Source organism: Thunnus thynnus, chromosome 1, assembly GCF_963924715.1.
Source record: "Thunnus thynnus chromosome 1, fThuThy2.1, whole genome shotgun sequence".
In the NCBI taxonomy this organism is placed as follows: domain Eukaryota; kingdom Metazoa; phylum Chordata; class Actinopteri; order Scombriformes; family Scombridae; genus Thunnus; species Thunnus thynnus.
Window position 1 is genome coordinate 6,258,610 of NC_089517.1, and position 27,345 is coordinate 6,285,954.

General features: G+C 40.7%; 1 protein-coding gene and 1 long non-coding RNA gene across 3 annotated transcripts in view; one reads left to right on the forward strand and one right to left on the reverse strand.

The window, feature by feature from the left end:
* pacsin3 (protein kinase C and casein kinase substrate in neurons 3) overlaps positions 1 to 27,345 on the reverse strand; it is a 47,113-nt gene that overhangs the window by 16,948 nt on the left and 2,820 nt on the right. The window contains exons 2-7 of one of the 2 annotated variants that reach the window (XM_067614301.1): positions 20,140 to 20,204; positions 6,103 to 6,203; positions 4,919 to 5,075; positions 4,277 to 4,512; positions 3,717 to 3,872; positions 2,479 to 2,654 (exon numbers count right to left, since the gene is read on the reverse strand). In XM_067614301.1, coding sequence (XP_067470402.1) covers positions 2,479 to 2,654; positions 3,717 to 3,872; positions 4,277 to 4,512; positions 4,919 to 5,075; positions 6,103 to 6,156 — 779 coding nt within the window. In that variant the 5' untranslated portion in view covers positions 6,157 to 6,203; positions 20,140 to 20,204. The remainder of the gene's footprint in view (positions 1 to 2,478; positions 2,655 to 3,716; positions 3,873 to 4,276; positions 4,513 to 4,918; positions 5,076 to 6,102; positions 6,204 to 20,139; positions 20,205 to 27,345) is intronic. The other variant, XM_067614376.1, reaches the window with a different exon arrangement.
* Positions 23,072 to 25,647, forward strand: LOC137189149 (uncharacterized). Its single transcript, XR_010929592.1, has 3 exons — positions 23,072 to 23,558; positions 24,165 to 24,506; positions 24,938 to 25,647. It is a non-coding gene; the product is annotated as an uncharacterized lncRNA (long non-coding RNA).

Sequence of the window (27,345 nt, forward strand, 5' to 3'; positions counted from 1 at the left end):
AGATTTCAAGACAAAACAGTTGGAAGATGTTTTACACGGATATGTGAGGGGACGTATCGTGTCAGATCGATGGATGACAGCTGAAAAAACACCAAAAACTGCTCTAAAAACCAGGAGTCAGACGTCCAAGCAGCAAACTGTTCTTAGCCAGCAATAAAGGAGCGCAATCAGTGCATACCAGATGTACCAGGTCGCTCTGAAGGTTCTTGCCTTCAGGTTGTAGGTTTTTATATCCTCAGGTCTGCATAGGTCACACCTATTGTCCATCCTCTTTATCTTTGGCCAATTACACCGTTATATTTGATCTTCGTCACTCGTTGTTGGTCAAAACTCTTCAAGATAGGTTTTGAGCTGACGTGGATATGAAATGGCATATTCAGTTCTATCTAGTTATGTCCATTTTTTTAATATAATTATTGGGGATCATTTTACACCATTAGTCAAGGCCACTTTACACCCTTATTTCTTGATCTTCTCCAAAGTGTATTTTTAATTATGATTCTTTTACCGTGCTTCTATACTTATATCGTGATTAAATGTGATTTATGAGATTACAGATACATCATCAATAAGATTTTAACACACTATTACTTATAATGTTTATGAATCACCCTGCATAGCTTAATACTGTCTGTTAGCACACCATGACTCTCAATGAAAATACACCACAGACGCATTATGTCAACAGAAACAATATTCCACCAATGCTTCACAATTATTTAGGAAATTTATAATATAAAGATCAACATAGCTGAAATTTTAGATAACTTGTTCTACATCTGTGGTAAACTGCATGTTCCAAACATAAAATATGCCATGAAATATTCATTTTTTGGCCCATACAATCTTTCACGTTTGTCCAAATCTGTGACCATTTATTCAAAACTTTGTCAAAATTGTACTTAAAATACTAACAACTGTATCTTCTAAACTGTGTCTATAAAAGTGGTTCCGAAGGGGTCGGGACCTCTTCATGGGGCCACGAGATCAATCTGACGGGTCAGGAAATGATTATTAGAATAGAAAACAATAAAATCATGTTTCTCCTACATATATTTATAGTAGTTTTTCTGACTTTTCTACAATCTTTGTTTTTTCTTTGCTTGAAATGCTAGATAGCTTTAACTTTTGGGGCCTCTAGCAATTATTTACATGAACCAATCTCACAAGTTTGGAGAAGAAAATCTCTTCTGTGTAACATGCAACGTGTGATGAGGAGCAGGGAGTAGGCGCTGCTTCATTTTGAGGGGACAAGAGCCTAAAAACATTTGAATCCGCTGCTCATGCACAACCTCACGCATGGTAATTGACTTCAGGTAATGACAGACTCCATAAAGTGATGTTTGTGAGAGTCTGGACTGGACACTTTAGGAGGGTGGGTGGTCATTAGGACTCTGAACATACACACGCACACGTCTCTCCATACTTCAACCAGGGACTTGACTTTGATTTTGGAGAACAGACCCCAAAGTAGAAACAAAAAACAAACAATAAAAGAGAAATACAGTAAAGTCACTGTATGACGTCAAGTACATTTCAAATACAGTGGAATCAGACTGTACAATAAACTCAGTTTTCACCTACACACCACTGCTAACAAGGACTCTCTTCCATTTGCGAACTCAAAGCCGTCTCTGTTGCCCTTCACCTTTTGTTACTGTTCCACAAAAGCATAATTCAGTCCATACAGCTCGACTGCTCCCCCTGTTTTCTCACCATGCCGTCCGTCTCCAACAAGAACACCTTGTCCCGTACTACACGTACTGCTTCCAAAATCATTGGTCTTCCAACCTCTTATCTCTCATATCTCAATAACAGAGCGATCACTCGTACGGCACATGACCCTGAACACCCTCTCGATCCATTTTTCACTTTACTGCAACATCCAGTCACAGATACGCTTAGATGGAAAAATGCACATTTGTCCCGTCTGCTGTAGCAGTTTTAAATTATATTACATATTAGTCTTTTTGTCAGTGTGTATCTAGTAATGAAACAGTTGTATGTACAGTATGCATGTGTGTGTATGTATATAAGCATCTATGTATTGGAGGTATGCATAATATTCATTGTGGAAACAAATTTCCCCATCGGGACAGTAAATATAACTAGACATCTCATCACAGCTAGACGTGAAGTTCTTCTTCACAGAGTTAATTACAGATCAATTTGTTCAATATTTGGACAAAGACTTTGCTGGACTTTACCAATCATGGTTGCTACGGTAACAGAGGGTTGTTTAAATAGAGAGAGAGGTCAATAGTTAATGGACAACGGCATGAGTTTTCCATTAACTCCTGTGCACATACACAAATGTTCAAACACACACACACACAGACATCTGAGCCATGACACTTCTGCATGCCTTCGTTCTGTGAGTCATGGATCATCAATCATCTAATCACCCTGTTTCCCCCCTCGGGATGTCTGAGTGTGTGTGTGTGTGTGTGTGTGTGCGTGTGTGTGTGTGTGCCTTACCCTTCTTTGCTGGACAGGTCGAGGTGTGTGTGGATGTCCAGCAGGACTTCTTTAAAGAAGCGCAGCCTCTTACGCTCGGCCTCCTGGGTGAGGTCAAACACCTGCTCCATGTCCTCCATGTAGCGGGGGTTACAGCGGTTCAGCTCCTCCAGGGCTTTTTCGTAACGCTCTTTCGCCTGGAACACACACACACACACACACAAACGCAGCACATACTGAGCTACTGTTCAACCTTTTCACCCTACAGCCACTAATAAAGATGAAGTAAATGTGCTGCCATGTCAGTATGGAGCTGTTGCAGAAAGGTGACGGTGAAATGTGTGTTTGATATTTTGAGTTTAAAAGTTAAATTTTTCCAGATTTATCTCACTCTTCTTTGAATCATTATATTGGATTCTTGTTAAGATCCACTTTGGTAAAGGGGATATTATTCTGCCCATTTCCAGGTCTATATTTATATTCTGGGGTTCTACTGGAATATTGTTTAAAAAACTCCTTATTTTACTGGTCCTTTATGCAGCCCCTCAGTTCAGCCTCTGTCTGAAACAGGCTGTTTTAGCTCCTGTCTCTTAAAGGACCCCCCTCCCAATAAGCCCACTATGTCCTGATTGTTGTTCTTTACTCCAAAAGGAAACTTCTCAAATACATCCGTACATCCAAATCCAATCTGAAATATGTGAGTGGACAAAGTGAACAACCTTAGCGACAAAGGCTACGGAAGGACGGCAGTTTTTTGGGTATGCAAACATCTGACATCATTACAAGGAGGAAGTAGAGGTGACTTTGCAAACGAAGCGTTAAGAGCAAACTGAAGCCCTTGTTTTCAACTTGCAGGGAGCGTTATTTACATACGTTCACCTTTACTATGTTTAACATAAACATCAGACATCGTAACAGTATGAAAATAACAGTAAAATCACAAAAAGCACGATAAGTCCCCTTTAAATATCTCTTGGCTGCCTCACACAGCTGTGTGCTGACTGATACTGAATTTGTCTCAGGATTTCCCTGTTTTTACTTGATCATTTCCCTCTCCAGGACCTGGAGCCTCTCTCTGCTTGGAGAGCACAGAGCAGAGGAGACAAGCCCGGTCATGTTACACAGTCAAAAACACACACACACACACACACAGGTATGTTTTTCTGGACTCGCTGACACACCCCGACTGGTACAAGTGGAGCTACGCATGGGACTCTGTATGTATGTGTGTATCTGTGTGTGTGTGTGTGTGTTTGTACTTTCTCGGCCTCCTGGCTGCAGCGCTCCACCCGGACCGTGTACTTGCGGACTTCCTCTTGAGACTTGGATGGGTCAGTCTTGGCGTGCGTTTCCCTGGTAACTGCCGTCCACTCCTCCTTCCTGGCCTGATGGTAGCTCTTCTTACTGGACTCCAACTTGACACACACACACACACACGCAATAAACACACACAGACACTTTCAACACTTTAATTTGCCACTGACATCAATACAGCACCTGTTACATTCACAAGATCTCATCTTTCTTTAAATGTAGTGATATTTCCTCCACAAATGCATCTGATGTAATGTCTAAATTTAGGAACATAATTAACTTTTGCTTTAACGGCTCCATTCAAAGCAGCATAATCGCCCAATCATAAAGCCATTTCATAATGAGCAGGGCACAAAAAAGAAACTGCAAAACATTCCTTCACACACTGTTTAAACTGCAAATATTCATATGAATTTCTCATTTCCGTTGAGTTTTCCTACTGTGCGTTTTAGCCGGTGATGCTCAAACTGATATTTGGGTGCTACTGACATCGGAAACCGCTCACCTCTTTCAGTTTGCGGACCCAGGGTTTCTGGGCTTTGCGGAAGCCGTCGTCGGCCTCCTTCGTCTCCCTGAAGCCTCCCATCATCTGCCTGTGAAAGGCGTCTTTCTGCCAGTTGCGCATTTTCTCGCTGTCTTCTCCCGCCAGCCGCTCCCGCAGCTCCTGATGCAGCTCGCTGAGTCGATCGGCTGCCTGCATGAAGGCGTGCCACGCCTTCTCCAGCGTACCGTACTGAGGCCCTGAGGAACAAATATGACAGATACTCTTACATTCAGCTTGACACAAAAATCCAATAATCCCTGCTAGTTACTTTGTGTGTGATGTGTCAGCAGGTTTGCTGAAAGGAAACAGTTCTTTGGCCTTAATTATGTTTAATTACTGCTGCTGCTACCTGACTGAATGAGATGTTTGTGTTCCCAGATTTGCATTTAGTGTTTTTCAGCCACTGTTTTGAAATACGTTTACTTTAAAGCAAGCAACAGATGTTTTTCTGAAGGGGGCTGGCTAATTAAGAAGCTTCCTAAAAATGTTTCTCACGTCAAAATAAGGATTCATTCATAGATTAGTTACAGCTGTTAGGTGTTATCTTCCTGTTAGAAGCTGATGCTCTGCTGCAACCTGCAACTCGTTTGATTTTTAACTCGCCTTTCTCCACGACGCCTCTCCACCTCTTGGCCCAGTCGCTCAGCTGCAGAGCGTAGCTCTTCTCTATCTTCGCCCTCTCCTGGAAGCAGCTGACCAGCTCGTTACACAGCCGGTGGCCGTCGTCTACCCGCTTCACCGTCCTCTTGTAGTTTCCCGGCTATGTAGTACACACACACACACACACACACACACACAAACAGACAAAACAGAAACAATACTGAAGTGATGTAAGGCACTAAAATCCTCTCTACTGTTCATCAGATGGATTGTTGGTTCAATACTTTGTGTTCAAGTTGTCAAATAATTTCACTCAGAATCACTTCAGGGATCCTTTGACTTTTCAGGTAGCTCCACCAACATGTTCAACACTTCAGTAATCAACTGTTTCATCTATAAAACGGTGGTGGCGGTAAAAGGTGATGAAACGTCTTTTTTCTTGTTGCTATAATGTAAAACGAGGAAAGGCAGCAAATTCTCATGTTTGAGAAACTGTTTGGCATTTTTGCTTGAAAAGTGACTCAAACAATTAATTGGTTACAAGAAGAGTTGCTGATTAATTATCTGTCAATCAACTGAGTAATCAATCAATCGCAGCAGCTCCAGTTTAGTTCAGTTTATGACAGGATGCCTCTAAAATATAACGACAGTAATCCTGTCAGCCTCAGCTGCACTGTGAGATCAATGCTGCCTTGCTAAATGTTAGCAGGTTACCAAACTTCCATGCTAATATCGATGTGGTAAAATATTAGCATGTTAACATAGAAGCAGGTTTATTGGAGCAGTGATGATGTAGAGAGAAAATGAAAGGAGACAAGAGAGGACAGACAGAACAGAGAGGAGCTGAAGGTGTGTAGTTTTTCCAAATGGTGAGCTGTGAAGCCAGCAGTCAGTCAGCAGGGACTCATTATGTGTCTGTGTCTCTATATAAACACTGCAGAGAGCCTCGGTCTCTCATCTGCTCTGATAAACTCATCAAGTACACAAGACGAGACAGAATCCAGACAGTTTCTGGCCCGTTCGCAGATACTGAAACATTACAACCAGCCGTTTGCCAAAACAACTAATAACTATGAGAATGAGACGCAGGGTTAATTGTTTCTTTAAGGCGTGTTGTGGAGAGGGTTAACAGTCAGGTGATTAATGTCAGCAGTAAGTGTGTGTGTGTGTGTGTGTTCCTGCTTTACCTCCCAGAAGCTGTCAGAGCTCCCCACCTCACTGAGGTCTCCATTGGAAGACATGTTGGGGTCGGCCTTACAGCACGGAATGATGGCGGCTAGAGACGAAACTGGACAGAGAGAGAAAGAGAGATGGATGGTCACACACAGAAGGTTATAAATACCTTTCATTACACGCTGCAGGTTATAAACACAGCCCTGTTACTGATTGACAATCATACAATGTTGTATTAATCCAACAAACTTCTGTCGACCCACAGAAGAGAACCCACTTCATCAGCTCAAGTCGAAACACGACAATCAACAAAAGTGATATGTATCAATCATATCTTTCAGTTCATAGTTTGTTCATGCAAACTGAACACTAATAAGAAAAGTGAAACAGAAACTGATGACGATGCTCAAAAAGATCATTTCAGTGACTCAGTATTGCACCAGAGCTGCAACTAACAATTATTTCAAGCGATGAATCTGATCTTTTTTATGAATTGATTAATTGTTTAGTCTAAAATATAAGGAAATAGTGCATCATAACCCAAGGAGATGTCTTCAGTTTGCTTGTTTTGTTCGACCTACAGTCCAAAAATATTATTTTCAACTTACAATTGTAGTAAAAAAAAGAGAAAAGCAGCAAATCCTCAACTAGAAAAGCTGGAAACAGACAATGTTTGGCCTTTTATCTTGATTATTATTAATTTTCTGTCAATTAACTAATAGATTAAAGGCAGGATGAGTAGGATTTTCCTTAAAAACAACGTATAGACTCATCTCATACAAAAATAATCCTTCTCAGTCATCACTTATGACCCACTAGAAGTGTGTTGCGGTGTCTGTGTCTACAGAGACTCTGCCCTCTGCCTTTACTTTCTTATCTTGTTGTATTTGGGACGATTCTGGGTGTCAACCTTTGGGCAGTGGATGTGCATCCCCCAGCCAGTAACAGCGTGCAGAAAATGTAGCGGCCGCTTCGTAGATTGTGCTTCTGGTGTCGTTGAGCGGGGGAAGATGGACCAACTTTAAATCTTTAAATGTGTTTACAAACCACAACTGACAAATCCCACTCATTCTGCTATTAATTTTTTAAAAACAAGCAATGAATAACTACTTGTTTCAGCACTATATTGCACTTCTATAAAATTGGGGGACTTGGAAGAAAGAGATTTTAAAGAAGACTAGTCAAAATTAAATCAGAAGAGGCCTGATGTCCTTGATATCGTGACCTTTAGTCTCCAGTATGGGTCACACTCCAAAACCCTTTTTTTCTTCAAATCCCACATATATACACCTACTGGGCTGTGTAGTCCTTCCAGTGGATAGTTTACTGATCTTAATACGTAATAACAGTGGAGTAGCCCTTTATAAATGCTTGTAGTAATAAAAATATAAGTTAAATAACTGAATCTGAATGTTGTGATCAAACCCATCAAACCCGTGACCTTTCAGTCTCACTGCTCCTCTGTGACGCAGCTCTACAGTTTCATCCTCTGACAAACTGCGGCTCCACGTCAGCCGACTCAGAGAGCTACAGAGTCTTCACCGCTCGCTGCCCACAGGCCTGTTTGCTCCATGCTGCTGCCCAGTTTTCCTCCCGCACACAACTGGACCGTCTGTGTCCGGCAAACAAACACTGATGCCCAGACACACACACACACATCCGCTCCATTACTGGGGCAGGAATCTGTGTCAGCGAGTCCTCTTCTTCATAAACAATGGATCTCATTCATCGGAAAGAAGACGCACAAACATTTGCACAGAATCATCTCTGATAACAAGTCGCAGATACAAATCTTTTCTAACTGTGATGTCTGTTCATGTTCATCAAACCTCAAAACGAGTCCTCTGAATGCTCCGACAGAGGATTCAGTCTTTAGAGGATGCCAACCCTACTGTACCTTTAAGTCCAATCGAAATGACAAAATCATTCTCATCCACCCCATCACTGGGGTCTGGACAGGTCAAACTCCACCCCCTAATTTATTCATATTTAAATAAATGCTTACCTATTGGGTTTTGGTTTTTTCTTCCATTTTAAATTCAGTTGAGCTCTAACATGACTTCTTCAGCTATGCAGCACTGCAGAGAATCTGCTGATGAACTCTGTCCACAGTTCACCATGACCTTACTTCTCTATACATCCACTTCCTCCCTCCTGCCCGCCTATTGGACGAAAACAGTGTTTCAAGGCCAGACAACTTCCTGTAGCAGACACAACAACCTTGGAGGAAAACAACCACTGCTCCAGGCTTGACTGAGTGCAGATTACCCTCCATCTGCAATAAACCAGAACCCTGCTGCTCGACACCGACCACAGACACTGAAGTCTCGTCTCTGTTAAAGCCCCTTTGAAAAAAGCCAGTTAAAGCTCTGCGGCTGCATTGCATTCTGGTCTATCAGTGTAGAAACCTCTGGAGTCTCTGGAGCATCTGCAGATTGAAGGCTGTTGAAGAAACTACAAAAGAAATAATCATGTTATACTCTAAGTTTCTATTTTAGAAATTTAGAAACCGTGTTTTCACTCACTGAATGATTCACTCTGATCAATTCTACTTTGCAACATCTGAGCTGTTTATGAAACTAAAAACTTCCTCCAGGTTCCAGTTAGAGCTACAGCTAATGTTTATTTTTATTATCAATTCATTTGTCAATTATTTTCTCAATTAATGGATTAGTTGTTTGGTCCATAAAATGTCAGAAAATGGTGAAAAATCACTGTTTCCAGCCTAATGAGACGTCTTCAACTCAAAGATTTACTGTCATAAGAAACAAACCCAGAAATATTCACATTTGAGAGGCTGGAATCAGAGATTTTTATATTTGTTTTCTTAAAAAAATTAGTCAAAATATATCAATCGGTTATCAAAAAAGTTGGCCATTAACTTAATAGTAACAAACCGACTAATCATTGCAGCTCCAGTTCCCATAGTCGGTTCCATTCTGGATCCAGTTTGCAGTCTGGAAAATATCCGGATTTGTCAAATTCTGACGCTAACAAATCTCTTATTGAACCTTTTATGTCTTGTGAAAGAAAATTGAATAGTAGGTTATCATTTTATAAATCTTTTGTGTATATATGTTACAAATGTGTTTAAACTAAGGAGTCGATGTTTGTTATCAACTGAATGTGATGTAATGTCGTTGTCATTTTGTGGATACATGTTGGTGAAGAGATCTTTCTCCTAGGCTGGTTGAACTCTTGAACCTGTTTCTATCTGAAGGCTGCTTGCTGACCTCTGGGGTTAGCTCGAGATATCTTTGTCTTAAGCCTTCTGTTTTAGAGACTCTGTGGATCATGAGGTACCTAGACAAGCTAAAGTGGAAGGATTGCCGCCATGTTTGAAGTTATTGATTGACCATGAGGTCTCCGTTAGATCGTATGATCATACTTGTTTGTAAGAAGGTGTAACAGTTTGTTTTTGACTGTTTTTAGCTTTGCTTCTGGAGAGGTATAAAGCTGTCTAGTTTGGGTTCACAAGCTTTAGAGAAAGGGCTGTCTGAACAACATGCTTTCTCTCCAAAAATACAAGATGATTGTATTTTTCTTTGAGTTACATTTGTATAATTGTTACTGATGGTGTGATGGATTGTACAGTGTCTACAACTGCTTCAACAAGTAACAATGTTTAATGCTTTCTTTCTGTCTTTATGTGCCTCTTTCTGAAGAAAATTTCCACAACACTCTCCTCACTGTTTTTCATCAGTAAAGAGCGACAGAGAACATATACTGTAGGGAGCAGCTTCTCGTTCGTAGACGTTGTCTCTGGTTAAAATAGTCCCTGTTGCTGGTTAGACATCTTTGAGTTGTAGTTATTTTAATCTTTTTACTTGCATTTTAATGACCACACAGCTGAGCTTGTGGTATTGTTGACCTAATAAGATTGGATATGTGTGTTCAATACTGGATTCAAATTTGAAGAAAATGCTTTCAAAACCCATCCCTGCTTGCAGGTGAATAATAAACACCTTCCAATAACGGTGCTGACATTCTGGGAGGCTTTCAACATGAAACAAATGGAGGAAATGTTGGGCTGAAAGTTAACACAGCAAATGGGAGCAGATCAGAAAACAAGAGGGAGGCTTCTTACTAAAATACTGTAACATCAGACCAGATGAATGCAGAAGAAGGGACGAGCGCTAACATGTGCCACTTGCTAACGTTGAATACAAGAGATGAGGTCAGAAATGTATTTGTGGGTGTGTCTGTGTATGGGTGTGTTGTGTCTGAGGGGATGAGTGACATTCAAGATTAAACGCTGATGCTCAGCGACACAAAAGCACGACATCACACCTCTCAGACGCTGTACCTAATCCCCCTTTGAGACAGCTGAGCTCTAATTTCCTCTCCACACTGTACAGACCGGACAGCACAAGGAGGAAGCAACAGAAGGACGACAGTGTGTTTGTATGTATGTGTGTGTGTGTGTGTGTGTGTGTGTGTGTGTGTGTGTGTGTGTGTGTGTGTGTGGGTGTCACAGGTGAGTGGAAAGTATGCTAGCAGCGTAGGAATCTGCCACCAGCATGCTAGAACATGAGGGAGTATGAGAAAACTGACTTTGCCATGGATCGCTAATTACTGCTCCTACTTCCTACAGGACAGCAATGTGTGTGTGTTTGTGTGGGAAAGAGAGAGAGAGAGAGAGAGAGTATCTGGGTGCGGCTCTTTGAGAGCAAGTAGGTTTGGCTGCTTAGACTTGTATTACCTCTACAGTATACCTGCAGAAGGTGTGCAGACGCTGACCATGAAAGTCAACAGAGTTCACCGCAAAGTGCGTTATGTAACATGTGTCTTCACAGAAAACGCCCACTCAACCACAATTTCACAAGAAAACACTGTCATGGTCTACCAGGTGCAAAACACAAACAGCTCTGTATTACCAATCCTGGGGCCGGATCATTGAAGCACAGAAATGATCCTGTGTATGTTGGTGTGTAAATTTAGCCTTAAAAGAGTTGATGCCAATTCTGATCTCAAGTATTTTAAATCTTAGTTTAGTCCAAAGGAAACAAGAATAAAAGTCTACAGCAACGCTAACATCAGCACACCGACGTGCTCACAATGATAATGCTAATATGCTGATGTTTAGCATGTAATGTTTACTGTCTTCACCGTCTTAGTTTAGCGTATTAGCATGCTAACATTTGCTGCTAAACACAAACTAGAGCAAGGCTAGGAGAAAAGTGACAGGATCAGTTTATCTTAAGGGGGACGTCAATGTTTGTACTAGATTTCATGAAAAACTATCCAATAACTGTCGAGAAATTTCACTGAAAACCAAAAATGTCAACCTCATGGTGGCAGATCAACAAAGTCAGAAGAATACATCATCTGGAAACGATTAATGTCTGTACAAAATTTAGTGGCAGTTCTTCCCATAGAAGTTAAGCCCCACTGGTTGACCAACCAAGCTACTAAATGCATTTGAAAGCTCTCAGATTTAAAGGACCAGTGTGTAGGATTTAGTGGCATCTAGCAGTGAGGTTGCAGATTGCAACTTACTGAATACTCTTCCCCTCACCCTCCCCTTCCAAGCGTATAGGAGAAAGTATGTTGGCTGTGAAACACATAAAAAACACAAAAGGCCCTCTCTGGATCCAGTGTTTGGTTTGTCTGTTCTGGGATACTGTAGAAACACGGCGGTGCAACATGCAAGAGGACCTGCTCCCTATGCAGATATAAAGGGCTCATTCTACGGTAATGGAAACACAGTGATTCTTATTTTCAGGTGATTATACACTAATTAAAACATTATTATGAATATAATATTTCATTTCTGCCAAGTCCGTTCCACTAGATGCCACTAAATTCTACACACTGCATCTTTAAAATCTAAAATTTTTAACACCTTGAGCTTACTTGCAAAATTGTGCAGTGAGAATGTCTCAAGAAGATTGCAAATTAGACAGCTAGGTATGCCACCAGTCTTCTATGACCACAGTATTCGTGTTCATTGTTATGCAGATGACTTACAGCCCTACATTTCTGCCTCATCTGACAATCTGAGCCCTGATGTTGACAAGCTTGTAAATTACGTTTCAGATATCAGTGAGTGTTTGGATCTAAATTAACTACTATTGATTATTAATTGATTTCTAAGAGACTTCAAAGAGGATTTACTGTTTTTCTCCTTAAAAAGGGAACAAGATTTCAATCATCGACTCAGGTAAACACAGAAAGCCAGAAAGTCAGAGTGTCTTTATGTATAATACTTACATTACTACGTTTGTTTACTTCACATTTGCTAGGTTGTAAATATGAAACTGAGAGACATTAACAGTTCACTGACTTCTCTGGTGCTTTGTTCTCTGATGCCTCCGTTATCAGACCCACACTGACACACATCACTCAGTGTCTGTTAGAAATTAAGCAAGATCACACCAAGAGAGTCCCAGGTGTATACATATGTGTGGGTGTCTTCAGCAGTCACACGATAACTAAAGCCAGAAGTAGAGGGATTAGACTCTGTCTGACACAGACACACCTAATTAGCTGGATAAAGAACCCTGAGCTGAATACTGAATGGCTGCAGTCATCTAAAAGTACAGCAAAATTGTATCAGCATTAAACAAAATCTCTCTGGGCTATAAACTCACTGTTAAGATGACAGGCAGGCAGATGGAAAAGCTAAAAAGATTAAATATTCTGGAAATGACTCAAATCTGTGACAGGTTTTAAAAAATGTGGATCAGAAATGGATAAAGTGTAAAGTGAGGCTAGGTCTGGTCTCGTTTCTGCCTGATGTCTAAAATGTAAACACTGTTGAAATCATGTTATTACGATGTGCACATCGAGCTTGTTTTCATGCAAATTGTAATGTATGTAGATGATAGCTGGCTACATTTGTTGTCTCAAAAACTGTGACATGAACAGTTGAGCTGGATTTATTGTTGACGCTAGGGGTTAACGGGAGAACTACAGTAGATGAAATACAAATGACATATCCATTATGTTTTCCAGATGGTTCTGCATCATTTGAGGTTTCACTAGCCCTCTTTTAAATCACATCAACTCATTGTGCTCTTTTTTTCTGCAATGGTTTAATGGTTTCTCTTGATGAGCCCAACTACTAATATCCTCGCAACAGAAGTCGATGGAAACACTCATTAATCCACAGTGGCTGATGAGACATCATCTCTCCCATTACCCTGTGTGAGAGTGTTTTTGTGCATGTGTGTGTATTTTCTGAGGATGTTTACAATCTCCTGGTCAATGATCGTAAACTTGGGTTCAGTCCCCTCATTTTAACTCCACACAGTCTCTTACACATCATGCAGAACCTCAGACTGTCCTGGAGGTCAGGGACCTGCTGGAGCTGTAGATAATATGGTTAGGAGGGGGGGCAGAGGTTTGGGGTGACATACAGGAGTATGTTTAAGGACATGTGACAATCTAAAGATGTGAGAGATGATCTGGAGGATGACGGGTCTGTTGATCACAGTTTATCAGGGTCATCACTTCTATAAACTCACACACGAGCCTTGATGGGAGATAACGAAGTCTTTAAAAAAAAAAAAATAAATATGTGGACTGCTTAAGTTTTGCAATAGAGGTTTCAGATTCAAGCCAATATCTTGTGTTCCCACAGAGTCCTGCTTCCATGACACAAAGAAGACAGAGGCCAAAGTTTTATCAAAATGTTGAAGGAGTTTGTTTAATTTCTGATATAAATACCAATCTGATATTCAACTTTCCCTCTTTAGAATCTACTATGTTATTAATGAGCCACTCATACACATCTAGCTTAACAACAATGCATGGAATGTCAAATATTTAATAAACAACAAAAGCAGAATATTTTGATGCATTTCAAACAAAACTGACCAGCTTGCTTGATGTAGAACAGCCACGGAGAAATGTTTGTTTAGCAGTGTGAATATGCAGATGTTCAGTTAATCTGTGTTTTCAACCACCCGGATTATCTCGAGATCTGGGATTTATAAGGGAAAAATGAGAACTACCTGTCATTTGAAATGGTGACAGAGGATAATATGGACTTGGACTGACTCCCTTCATGGATTTGACTGCAGGAAATGCCCACAAGCTGTTTTTATTAGCCATGTTTTCATGTTACAACCCGTTTTACAGCTCAGCTGTGATGGGCATCTGTGATCTTAAGAACATACTCAAGAATCACCAAAACTTTCACAAATTATCAAAACCTTCCTTCATCAAAAACTACTTTTATCTCACAAACATTAGAGTCAAACTGGCCCCTGATCTCATTTCCATCTAGTCCGCTAAGTATTTGAAAGAATCCAAAAGCTACAGGTTGGTCCTTGATCCAAAACAGGCCTGTGGTCTGTCAGGCCTCACCGACAAAAGACAGGAGCGCCGTTGAAAGAGGGCAGAGGGAACGGGAGGAACAAGGAGTGATAAACTGAAAGACGAGAGGAGAGAGCGAGAGGCATGTGGCGGATGAGCGACGAGATGAGGGAAAAGCAGGAGAAGACAGACTGGGTTTGGGATGAGATGAGTGGTGTTTTCCTCTCTGTGGAATACAAATGTGAAACAGACACATCTATACGCTCCCTCGCTGGAAAACAGAGAGTTTACAAGCTAAAAAGAAACACAGCAGGACAGTAAGAAGGAGGAGGAGGAGGAGGAGGAGGAGGAGGAGGTTTGATAGCAAAACAACACACACAAGCGCCGTCTGATGTGGTTTCTGTAACACAGCAACACTACACGGGCTTAAAAGGGCATGTGGAGCTGGTTTGTCGAGCTCAAATCGATGATGTAGAAGCGCATGTGTGCGTGAAATACAGATGCAGCCGCACACAAAACACACACACAAGCGCCAGCCGAATAAATAAATCAAATATCAAATGACATTCATAACAAAAACCTCCATTTTTCTTTGTGCTTGTGTACTGAGGTGTGGCTCTCTCACCACCAGGACTTTAACACCAGTCATTTTTATCTCATAGATCTGTATAATAAAGGAATACTCCACCAAAAATCAATCTTTTGAGTGTCAAAAAGGTCCGCTGGTTGTGCTCATTTCACTTACTTTATCCTTTATTTTATCCTTATTGAGATCAACATTTCCTTTTACAGTACAGGCAGAGGCAAAACTCATTGAAATGCATAGCAAATAATTTACATACACAGAACAGTGGCTCCACATTAAGATAAACACTGACAGATGTTTGGACGGTTGGGACAAACAACAAGTGTAGACGAGAAGTTGTAAGTTGACTCACATAAACAACAACTCTTAACTACTGTATATATCTTACTTTCTACAGGAAACTATCAGCCTTTAATGCAGCTCCGTGTTGACTGAAAATGCCATCGAAACCAAACAGAAAACAGCTAATGTGAACATGACGTCACACTGAATAAAGAAGAGGAAACAAAATGCTAATTCTGATTATCAGAATTCAGCCATGACTCTGCTTCTTCATGTGAATCCGTTGTAACTGCAGTGAATCCAAGCGGGACTACAGCTGCCATCCTCTGTGAAGGAGCAAGCTACAAACTTTTCAGAGCCACGTTTCAAGCTTACAGACAATGATACTACAAAGATAGATTTTCAGTGGAGTTGTCCTTTAAATGCTGTGGTTGTATCTGTGTTTAATGCCTCAGATTTCTGTTGGCACAAAACTTTTCCAATGTTTGTCTTTGTGAAGTCAAAACAGACATTTTTTTTGCAGCTACAAATCAGTGGTACAGCTGTAGCTCTGTAGTCCAAACTACCATAACAAATACCAGTATTTCTGCACCCAGTTGGCTGCCAGTTAAGTGACAATAAACACATGGAAAAACCACAAATGATTCAGTCATTTCCCATTCAATGTACACTATGATTTACACCACTATTTATGTCTTAGTTTACTTCTTTTTTTGACTGGACCAGACATGGACCAACCCTATAACTCTAAATGTCTGTCTGTCACTGACTGACTGACTGATGAAGTTACACCATTAATCAGCTGGCCTAGTGTTTTGAGTTTCTCCACAGGCTGTTGGAGAAACTCAAGAGTTTTAAAAACACAAATTTACCGACGGAAGCGTCTACACACAACGATACAATACAAGGAGATGCAACGGATCCATTTTACCAGCCTGCACAGCGGCTAGTAGCTAGTTAGCATGGCTAGCATCGTTAGCATAGCCGTGCCGTGCTGTGCGAAGCCCATAGACTGTACAAAAACAAGGTGTAACGGTTTAACAGCATTATGCTGGTGGGCAGGTGACAGGTGTGTTTAAGCTGGCGGATTGTTAGCCTAGCATGCTAATCCTACGTAAACACACGGATGAGACCATATGTTAGCAGATATCCGCAGATAGACACAGATGAAAGAGCAGGGGGGGAGTTAACAGATAATTAGAATAGTTATAATTAAAATTAAAATAAGTTTTCTTTCAAACATCCCAAGATATGAGTGGAGAGTATTGTTCTGCAAATACATTTATCCCCCTTTTTTTCTGACCACACATTACTTAACCATGTCATGTGATGCTACTTCAGTACACTTTCACAACAAATATTACTGGGACCACTACAAAAAAATTGCAGATGCACATTTAATATCCAGGAATTAGCATTATAGACACAACCACTGACTATCCCTGTAACAAACTGGCCACAATTTTGCATGTTGACCATACACAGTCCCGCTAGGTTTTGACCTCATCTTGTTTAATATGACCAGACATCTCAGTTCACAAGCACAAACAGGATCAGAGACATGAAATACTGTCAATCACATCATTTTATAAACAAACTGGAGAGATCTGCAGCTACTTTATGCTTGTTGAAGAGGTGCGTGATGGGGACAGAGACACAGAGAGACAACAGGGCGAGGCAGAAGGAGATCCTGGTTGTTGGTTTAGAGAGAAGTGGGTCAGGCCACAGAGAGGAGGAGGAGGAGGGGAGGGGAGGGTGGGGGGAGAGACCAGCTGAGGGAGGGATGAGGAGGAGGGAGTGACGGATAGAGAGGCAGGTCCAGGTCTCATAAGCTCCACTGGAAAACTCACGGTCATTAATCTGATTAATGTACACCAACAGTTTCCCTGCAGCCGAGCTCGGCCTATACGCGTCTACATATCAAGCACGTGGAGGCCTACAACAGCATTAGCCTGTAAGCTCCTCGGCTACGTCTGCATTCCAGCAGCAGTACTTGTGAGTATATGTAGGTGCACATCAGGGCCTAGAGGCATCTATAAACAGAAGCACTTTAAGATACTTTTTTTTTGCTCAAGCTGCTGTTACTCTGCCAACAGCTGGCTGTATATCAGAGCCTGAGAAACAGCTGTGTACCAGAGTGCTGCTGTGTCTCTTTCCACAATGAAACTCAGAAACTCACTGTTTAGAGGAAAAAGAAAGAAAAAAAAAAAAGATAACCATGCTCAAAGCCATTACAACATGATTGCTATTGACAAAAATAAACCATATTATGGGTTACTTTGAAAGCCATCATCATGCTTTGTTTTCAAGAAACATCCATCTGTCACTTGAAATGGCGACTGAGGCAAGTCAGGAAGTAAAATCTCTTTAAAAAACAGTTTGTAAATGTAAATGTGGTGTTTTGGAAAGAATCCCTCCTTGGATGAGCATCGAGAAGTGCCCACAAGCTGTTTTATTAGCCTTGTTTCCATGTTACAACCCACTCTGGTGTTTGGCTTAGCTGTAGCTGAAGCTTCACTAAAATGCCAACAGGACTCAATTCTTACTGCTTTCTCCAGCCCTGGTGTCGTCACAAATGTGAGGTTAACACACACACGCACACTTCGAATGAGAAGACTGAGAACATGCCAAGGGGAGGAAACATAAAGTCATACACCATCATCATGCTCAAGACTAAAATATCATCCGAAAATGTTCTCAGACTGCTGTCGTATACAGCAAATTCTGTCAAACCAGAAACAGATCGCACTGTTAACTAAAACTAATCAGTTTTGACTCCCAAAAGGCACAAATTTTATTTAATTACAAGCCAGAAGGCATAATTAAACTGTCAGGTCTCAACTGCTGCCTGAACATGTCGACAAGCCTTTAATTTAAAAAAAAATATCCTTCTGCATTACTCTGATGTTTAAAGGAATAGTTCAACATTTTGGGAAATACGCTTACTTGCTTTTTTTCCCCCAACAGTTACCACTCTCATATCTGCATGTTAAAGGATGTGGGTGCTACATAGCACAACCTCTTGACTTTCGACTACATTATACATTTCTCAAAAAACTTCAGTACAAAGTCAAGAGGTTGATATGTAGCACAACAAGCTAGCAAAGCATTCCTGCACATGCTCAGTAGCGTCTGCCTTACACAGAACTACTCTCCAGAGACTGAAAATGTGATCGATCGTGAGTTATTAGTGTTTAAAGCCATTTCTTAACAAACTAACGTGTTTGTGACAAAAGCAACATGTCACCCAGTGCAGCGGTGTGGCTCACTGATGTGTTTTTAATAGTTTTTGGACAACAATGGAGATCTACAGCACAGAGGAATAAGATATATCAGGCTTTGGATACACACACAATACTTGTAAGTAGGATCAATTTATATATATTTAATCACCAGCCTTATCCTTTAAACAACATGAAGCTATATCCAACGGCTAGTTAGCTTAGCGTAGCCCAAAGACTGCAAACACTGAGCCTGGCTCTATCCAAAAGGTAAAAAAAAAAATCTACCTACCAGCACCTCTAAAGATCAGATTAGATTAGACTTAAGTGTTTAGAAAACGTTACTCCAACCAAGTTAAGGCATTTGCTTATCTTTAGGATTTTCTAGGTGTGTTACTTTTTTTTAATTTAGGAGGTCTATATTTGCATTTTATACTACATCTCTCATTTTTTGCACCATGAACTGATTTTGTAGCTTTCACTCCAATGTTTTTGGGGGTTTTTTTTGTGGGTGTATCAAAACTGTGAATCCTATATCATGTATCGTACTGACTCTATAGTTGCAACCCTGATACTCAACGTTTCCGTTAAATGACATCCACAGCAGATAAGCTATCTGGTGAGTCACAATGAAAACAGACAAGACTCAGATTCCCAACCAGGAACCGCACATTTCACCAAAACCTGTTCCACGTATAATTAAAACAGAAGTAAATCGAAAATATGTGAAACAGAAACATTTCCTGCTGATTGTGAAGATAAACGTATTCACTACTACTAGCAGACAACAGTTTCACTCTGCTCGCTGTGAACTGACAGGGCTTAAGAGACATCTGCTTGAGACAGATGTCAGTTTAAAAAAAGGAGCACAATAGATGAAGGATAGCTCTCTGCAGACATCAACATCAATCCTTCTGATTAGACAAACGCGACATGCTGCGCCGTCTTTGCTTTGACTTCTGATTTTCAAACTGGAAAACCGCTGCAGCTGTTTCATAACGGAAACATCAGGTTTTTCCTATCCTACATGTTTGACATACAGGAAGGTCATAAATGTGTAGAATTCCTGATCTCTTAATTTATACGTTCAACATCTGGTTTAAATACTTGTTCACAATGTTTTGGTTTTGAGTCACAAACTTGCTGTAGTTCAATGATTAGTGCGTCATGAAGCTGGTCAGCTTCAATCACATCTCAAAAGGATGTTTTTTTTTACTTAAAAGCTTACAAGTAGTAGCTGTGTGTCACTGTTAAACCAAAATGTTGGATTCAAAACGCAGAAAGCTATTCGGTGAATCATAAGGCTGGTCTACCCATGAGGTGTTTCAGCTGTGCTTTCCAGTCGCCTGACATCACGCAGGCTGTGTAACGTCCACATTTCACTCGCACTTAAAGCACATTTTCCCACTGCAAGTGTATTTTTTTCTGTTTTACATGTAAGTATGGCGATAGCGTGTTGCACCCTGAACAAATGCGGCTGACCGACACTAAGTGCTGTGCCTGAACGCATCCTGAGTGGACAGACGGAGGATTGAAGCTGCTGCTGCTGTTTTTACTACGCAGTATTAGAGCTGATGCATCACAATAAGCATGATTACATACAGTGAACATACAGAGAAATAACACACAAACCACATGTTGCACAGAACCAACACAAGTCAGCCAGAAGGGAAGAGCCCAAGAGTGACAGCAGAACTTACCTTCACAGAGACGAAAAACAGAGACGGACAGACGTCCAAACAGAAGACAGCCTTTGTCTCCGGGCCTGAGAGAGAGAGAGAGAGAGAGAGAGAGAGAGAGGGACAGACGGAGAGGAAGAAGGATCCCTCAGGAGCAGATGCGACAGCAAAGGGGAAAACACAGAGAGGATTGTTAAAACAGCGGTGCAGCCAGCAGCATGCGGTTAGATCTCCCTGCAGACAGGCGCTGGTTCAGGAAGCTGGACGAGCTGCCTGTTATAAGGCTCGGCGCTGGCTGGAAGGTGACACATTCTGGGAGTCTCGGTGAAATGCCACACAAGGAGCCTGTAGTGGAAGTCTAATAAAACAGCAGGAGACCAGCGGCCCCTATAAGAGGAGGTCAGAGCAGTTAGCTCACACCTCTAAAATTACCTGCCGAGGCAATGAGTTGGGAGGGAGGTGTCATGTTTAAAAAGACCACATTAGTGATTTTACGTCATTTAATTTACTGCAAATCTCATCTCCACAGATTCACATCAGATTTTTCAGTGTTTTTCTCAAGATTTCTGCTTTTATTCTTACATTTTCTTACAGATTAGGGGGCACAGTTTTCAAATCAGTCCCCTCTTACAACTACATACACACAATTATAAATGAAAATAAAAGCAAACTCTGATGGATCACCCATCTCAAACATGTTTCCAGTCTGTGCAAGTTCATTTTAACACTGTTGTTAAATGAGGGGATGCCAATATCTGCCTGGAAGACAGAAAAATCTGCGCCACTGTAATTGACGTCGGTATTATGTGTAGTAAATGGGACTAAAACAGTGGCAGTCTAAGTCTAAACCAATGGGGAGGCAATCTCTGGGCATGGACTTTGTGCCAAACTGAGGCATCTGACATCTAAACTATGAGTCAGACCACTTTCAAACCTGAATCAATGGATTGGCCACGAAAATTCCTACTAAAATGTGATTTTTAATGTAAGATTTGGCCATAGACATGGGATTTATGAAGATATTTCCACTAGAAGACTGCTCTGAAATCCTGCTCTCAATCTGACAGGGAGAAGGAGGGAAGAACGGCGGGGGATGGGTGTGACAGTTGAATGTAGCTCAGTTTTATAGGATATAGCAGAAAGGTCTATATACTTACAGTACATTATATACAAACTTTATATGACGTTTGGGGTTATTATCATTTATTTTACATTTTACAGCCCCCTCTTACAACTACATACACACAATTATAAACAAAAATAAAAGCAAACTCTGATGGATCATCCATCTCAAACATGTTTCCAGTCTGTGCAAGTTCATTTTAACACTGTTGTTAAATGAAAGGATGCCGATATCTGCCTGGAAGACAGAGACATCTGCACCACTGTAATTGATGTCTGTATTATGTGTAGTAAATGGGACTAAAACATGCAAAAAACAGCGGTAGTCTCCTTTTAACCCTTTCATGCATAGTGGTCACTACAGCGGACAGCTATTCAAAAGCCGTTTTCTTAAATATGCATGGGGGTTTTGATGGTATAGTTGCACATCAGATACCACATGTTTAAAAAAAAAATGAAGTTCAAATATTTTTTTCATGCCTAAAGGGGAATAAAAAAAAGGAAAAAAAATCCTGAATGAGGTTATCATAATTCATGCATGAAAGGGTTAATTTGCTTGTAGTAAATAATAAGGTTTCATCTTTTATGAACCCAAACTGACACAAAATCTGGCTTCCAGTGGGGCTGCATGATGTTGAGAAATTATGCGATGTGTAATTAAATTGCTAGATATTTGATAAAAACATTTAAATGTATAGTTAGTTGTTCCTTCATTTGGATGTTTCAGCTTCTCTGTGCACCATGATATACCTGCTCATTGAAAATCTGAGGCTTACAAGCAGGATTTGTGACATTTGGAGCCAATCGTCGTCACGAGCACGATGTGTAAACTTGAAGCCTCCGATGCGACATCTCATTTGCATTAATTAAACTTTTGAATTGAAAAATATTTGCATGAACTGATGAACTTTTCAGTGAGGAAGGAGGAGAAGGAAGGAAGGAAGGAGATGTAATTTTAAGGATTTTTTTTTTTTTACAAGGTAACTGAACACTTTCGGTGGAAAAACATGTCAAACACAATTTATTATTCCAAGCAGATGATTTTTATATGTCCTAAAAACATGTCTGGAGGGGATCTTTAAATTTCCAACACAGTCATGATGACGCAAAATATGTTGAATAATAAAACATAAAACATCTTGCGGTCTTATTGGGAAAATAAACTTTGTACTGCAGAGCTTTTGCTTTGGTTTCAATAGTGATCCAGACTCATTAGAGAACTATAAATTTATACTTAGAACTACTGAAATAGTTTCTGATAATCTGCTTCCACTCATCTGTATTCAGACCATAATGACATTTAGATAGAAACGTTATAAACTGCTGTTTTATTTCACATCAGCTCCGCTTTTTAATGTCGACTGTTTCACGATCCAGAGCCGAGAATCTCCCACAAAGCCTCTTCTCTCCAAAACAGCGGTGAGTAATGAACACAACAGCAAATAATGCGACACATACACATAAGCACATAAGCTGCTTCATGCCATGAGGTTAGATATGAGAGAGCAGTGAGAGCGCAGAGGAAGCGAGGTATGAAGACAGACCTGTTTCAAGAAAACCAAAAGCAAAACATTCACTCACTTTATCTGTCATTCACTGCAACGATGTATCGACTATGACTGACTGATTTATTACATCATTACCTGCTGTCGACCTGATAAAAACAAATGCAGAGAAACGTTCTGGCTTCAAAAAACTTCATATAAAAAGCTTTGACTCAAATTAAAATGAAAACAGGATCACATTTAATACTGTAATTCTGCAAAATCCTTATTTTTTCACCTTCTACAATAATAAAGATTGTCTAATTCTTATATTGTTTATTTAAGAATTAAGGCCAAAAGTTACTGAACCTGAATTAATTGGTCTTGAATCCAATAAATGAGAAACAGACGATATTATGACATGTTATCTGGGATACTGGGTGTTGCAATACTGTGATTAAGCTTAAATTTCATCCCTTACACATTTTACACTCACTGAGCATCAGGAACACCTGTACACCTGCTTATTAATGCAATTATCCAATCAGCCAATCATGTGCCAGCAGTGTAATGCATAGAGACAGAGCGCAACTAAGTCCCGCCCACCCCAGAGGGGAAAACAATTCAAAACTGCCTAAAAGCTGCCGTGCGGTGGGATCCACTACCGACAGAACCCAGAACTAACTTTTTATAAGCTGCCGAACAGAAAAACTGATCCTTTAAGGAAACAAAAGTGGATGCAGGACTGTGTTTGCCGTGTGGTTGGTGAGACACAAACCCGACAGCCTGCAGCTCCAAAACCTCCATAAAATTGAACAGCTGTTTAATTGAAAGGTATTAAGTGTTTGTAATAGACGTTTAAAATCACAGAATAGTTAACCTGCAGCCTGAATGGGAAATGACTGCATGTCTGCGCGTCTAATTTCCCGCCTTTGTTAACAAGCTGCAGTTATCAGCTGTGGAAAGTGTCATACCAGCCTGTTTGCTACACAGCTGTACCATCTCTACTGCAGACGTGATGTCAGCTCTGACATTCATGTAGTGCATCTTAATATAAACAGGTTTCAGCATATGCTATAAGCTACCTTTTCCTCTTTGGTAGACATATGGGGCTAAAATAATCCTTTGCCTGTTAGCTACAGGCACTTTGTTAGCATTTCAGCCATTGGTTGCATATTATGGCACTGACTGTTTTCCCCTCCGGTGGGTGTGGTGTTCAGTCTGACATGTTATGTTCTGTCTCTATACAGTCATGCAGATACAGGTCAGGAGCTTCAGAGCTGCAGCTATTAGTCAGCTACCCCATTAGTAGCCAGCTATTAAATTAATCAGCAACTATTTTGATAATTGAATAGTCATTCTGAGTCATTTTTTAAGAAAAATAAATCCAAATTCTCTGGTTTCAGCTTCTCAAATGTGAATATTTTATGGTTTCTTTAGTCGTCTGGGACAAAGATGAAAGATAACCTCTCTTTACAACTGTGCTGAGCAGAAAAGCATCTCAGAACTTGGAAGCTCACGTCGGGTGGGCTACAAGAGCAGAAGACCACGGCGGGTTCCACTGCTGTCAGCCAAGAACAGAAACCTGAGGCTGCAGTGAGAGCAGACTCACCAAAAACTGGACAGTTGAAGACTGGAAAAACAAAGCCTGGTCTGACGAATCTCGATTTCTGCTGAGGCACGCAGATAGTAGGGTCAGAATTTGGCATCAACAGCATGAATCCATGGACCCAACCTGCCTTGTGTCAACACCAGACTGCTGCTGCTGCTGCTGGTGTAACGGTGTGGGGGAATGTTTTCTTGGCACACTTCTGGCCCCTTAATACCAAGTAATCATTGTCTGAATGTCACAGCCTCTCTGAGTATTGTTGCATCCCTTTATGGCCACAATTTACCCATCTTCTAATGGATACTTCCAGCATGCACCACGTCTCAAACTAGTTTAATGAACATGACAGTGAGTTCAGTGTATTTCTGACCCGAATCCAACAGAACACCATCATATCCACATGATTATTAGTGATAGTTTTCAAAAGGATTCTTGTCAATATCCAAATATGAAAGCACCTGTACTTGCACCTGCAGTATCAAATTACCGACAACATTCATGAAAACCTGTTGCAGTTATTTGATATTGTGTGACTCAAATGCAAATGATCCAATGTCAACTTTTCACACTCCTACTGGCGCTGATCTCATTTCTCTGACAGCAGGTCCGCCTCCGCCGAGGCTCCGCGTCAAACCGACGACTAACCATGTGACGGCTCTCCGGCAGAGGCGAGGAACAGAAAACAAAACGAAAGCGGATCACAGGGGAGGCGGAGTACAGCGAGGCCAGAGACTGAGTCAAGAAAGGGACAGCTCAGCCTTGTTCCCACACACGCACAGCTGTTCTCTCAGCTCGTTTCTAACCATAACCACATCACTGAGGCCATGTTGGGCCAGGACTGCCTCCACGCCAGCTCTGCACCGAGCTCTGCAGCCTGCAAGCAGGATCCTGTTGCACGTGGCATGCAGCAGAGCCAAAGATTAACCCAGAACCTGCCGTTCACATCCACCTCCAGTGTGACTGTATGACACCTCGCTTTGCTCAGAACTCCCAGAACTTACTGTCTCTGACAAAATATAACTTCAGCTTAAGTTCTTAAAGATATGAACAAGGCTGTAACTAACGAGTGTTTTCATTAATTGAATCAATTGTCTATAAAATGTTGATAAAAAGCTTCTTCAAATGTCTTCTCTTGCCTGATCAACAGTCTAAAATCTAAAAAATATTACATTTTCTATCATGTCTGACACAGAAAAGCTTTAAATCATCACATTCGAGAAGCTAAAACCAACAAAATGTTAATATTTTTGCTTTAAAAAAATGAGTGAAACAGTCACTGGATCAACAAAATATTTGCTGATTAAATTTCTGTCGATTGAAGCTTTAAATATGAACAATAAACTAAAAGACAATATTCTAGTATTTATATCTCTGAACATAAAGGATCCATTTTTGAGTTTTTACATTGTTTACAGCTTACGACAGAGGCGGTACGACCCTTTTTTCCTCTGATTATGTCTGGTTTCGCTTTTTGTTTTGTTTTTTTTACACACTTTAGCAACTCTTTTAGATCAAAGTCAGTATAAAATGTCCAAAAGTAATTAAGCAATCTTACCTAACTAACAGGAAATAATAAATACTAGCGTTGGCTCTTCATAAAAGTAGAAAATAACAACAAACAGGTGGCGGTCGCCAGCTGGTCTGCATAAGGTTACTTTTTTTCCAGGTTGACCTGCAGGTAGGACTGGACGCTGATATTGATATTGTGATAATACTGTAGGGATGAATATTGGTGCTTTGACATAATATTTCATCAATAATGTGGATATAATGAGGATATAAGTGTGTGAAGGCAAATAATAGAACAGCTGGAGCAGTCTGGTGAGTTCAGCAGCCTTTAAAACAAGGAAAAGACTTTATGTCATATCATGATATCAATATAATATTGATATATATTGCTCAGCCCCACCTGCACTCCTTAAATTCAGACTTCTGGTGTCACTTTCTAAAGTTTTTCTTAAGCGGGCCGATCAGAGCAGAGCTGACGGACTGGGTGGGAGTTAACGTTCCGCGCCGACATATTTCATGTTTCCATGAAATTCCACTTGCTCGGCAGGATTTAGAGCCTGAAGCTGAGGGAGGTTTCTGCCTCCCTGCGCCGCCGCTCCCCCCCCCCACCCCCCCTACGGATCCAGCAGCTTTAATACCGCTGCTCGTCAGGGGCTCCCCAATCTCCCCCACATGGATTCATATTAGACAGCAGACCTCTGGCTGATTGGATTCACCTCACAGGAGTCCAGACTGATGAAATCTTTTAGTGTTTGCAGATAACTGAGAGGAGGATTTAGTCCCTTTTTTTTCTCCACCAGTCTACAGTCTGCTACTGACGAAGCCTTTTTAAGGTTTGAAGGCTCCAAACTGTCTGCTTTGTAAAAGTAAAATCATGGGAAACGTGACTGTTTCAACAACTACAAATGTGTTCTCGATTAAACGTTGCTGAATTATGTTATCATAATTATGCAAAACCCCAAAAAAACATGATGAATAATGTTAAATGAGAGGACATAAGAGGGATTTTTTTTAAGGACCACAAGTGACATTTCTCACATCTTTTACGAGGCAAAATGGCAAATTACATCCTCATCGTGTGGTTATTTACTCTCTGATGACTTCAATCCTTTCCTCAGCTTTCCGATTTTCCTCTTTTAGCTCATAGTTTTGGTTTTTCCGGCACAATGACCCGTATGGTTCTGTCTCACTCTCACCAAAAATTGTAGGTTTACATGCACACTCATATTCCACTATGACAATACTCCACATTTGATGCAGGTCATGTAAACAGCATATTGTGTTTGGATATTCTGAATCAGCTGAATGTAGCTGATTAAACCGACAGTTTGCTGGGATAAAGATGCTCAAAAGAAAAACCCTCATTTCTGGTTGGAAGGAGAAACACGTCTACTTTTAAACATTTTTAAAAAGACTTGGATATCAACAGGTTTCTGGATATGTGCAAATGTCGCAACGCCAACCTTTTCACGAAGGAATAAATGAAAGAAGGAGTCCGTGTTC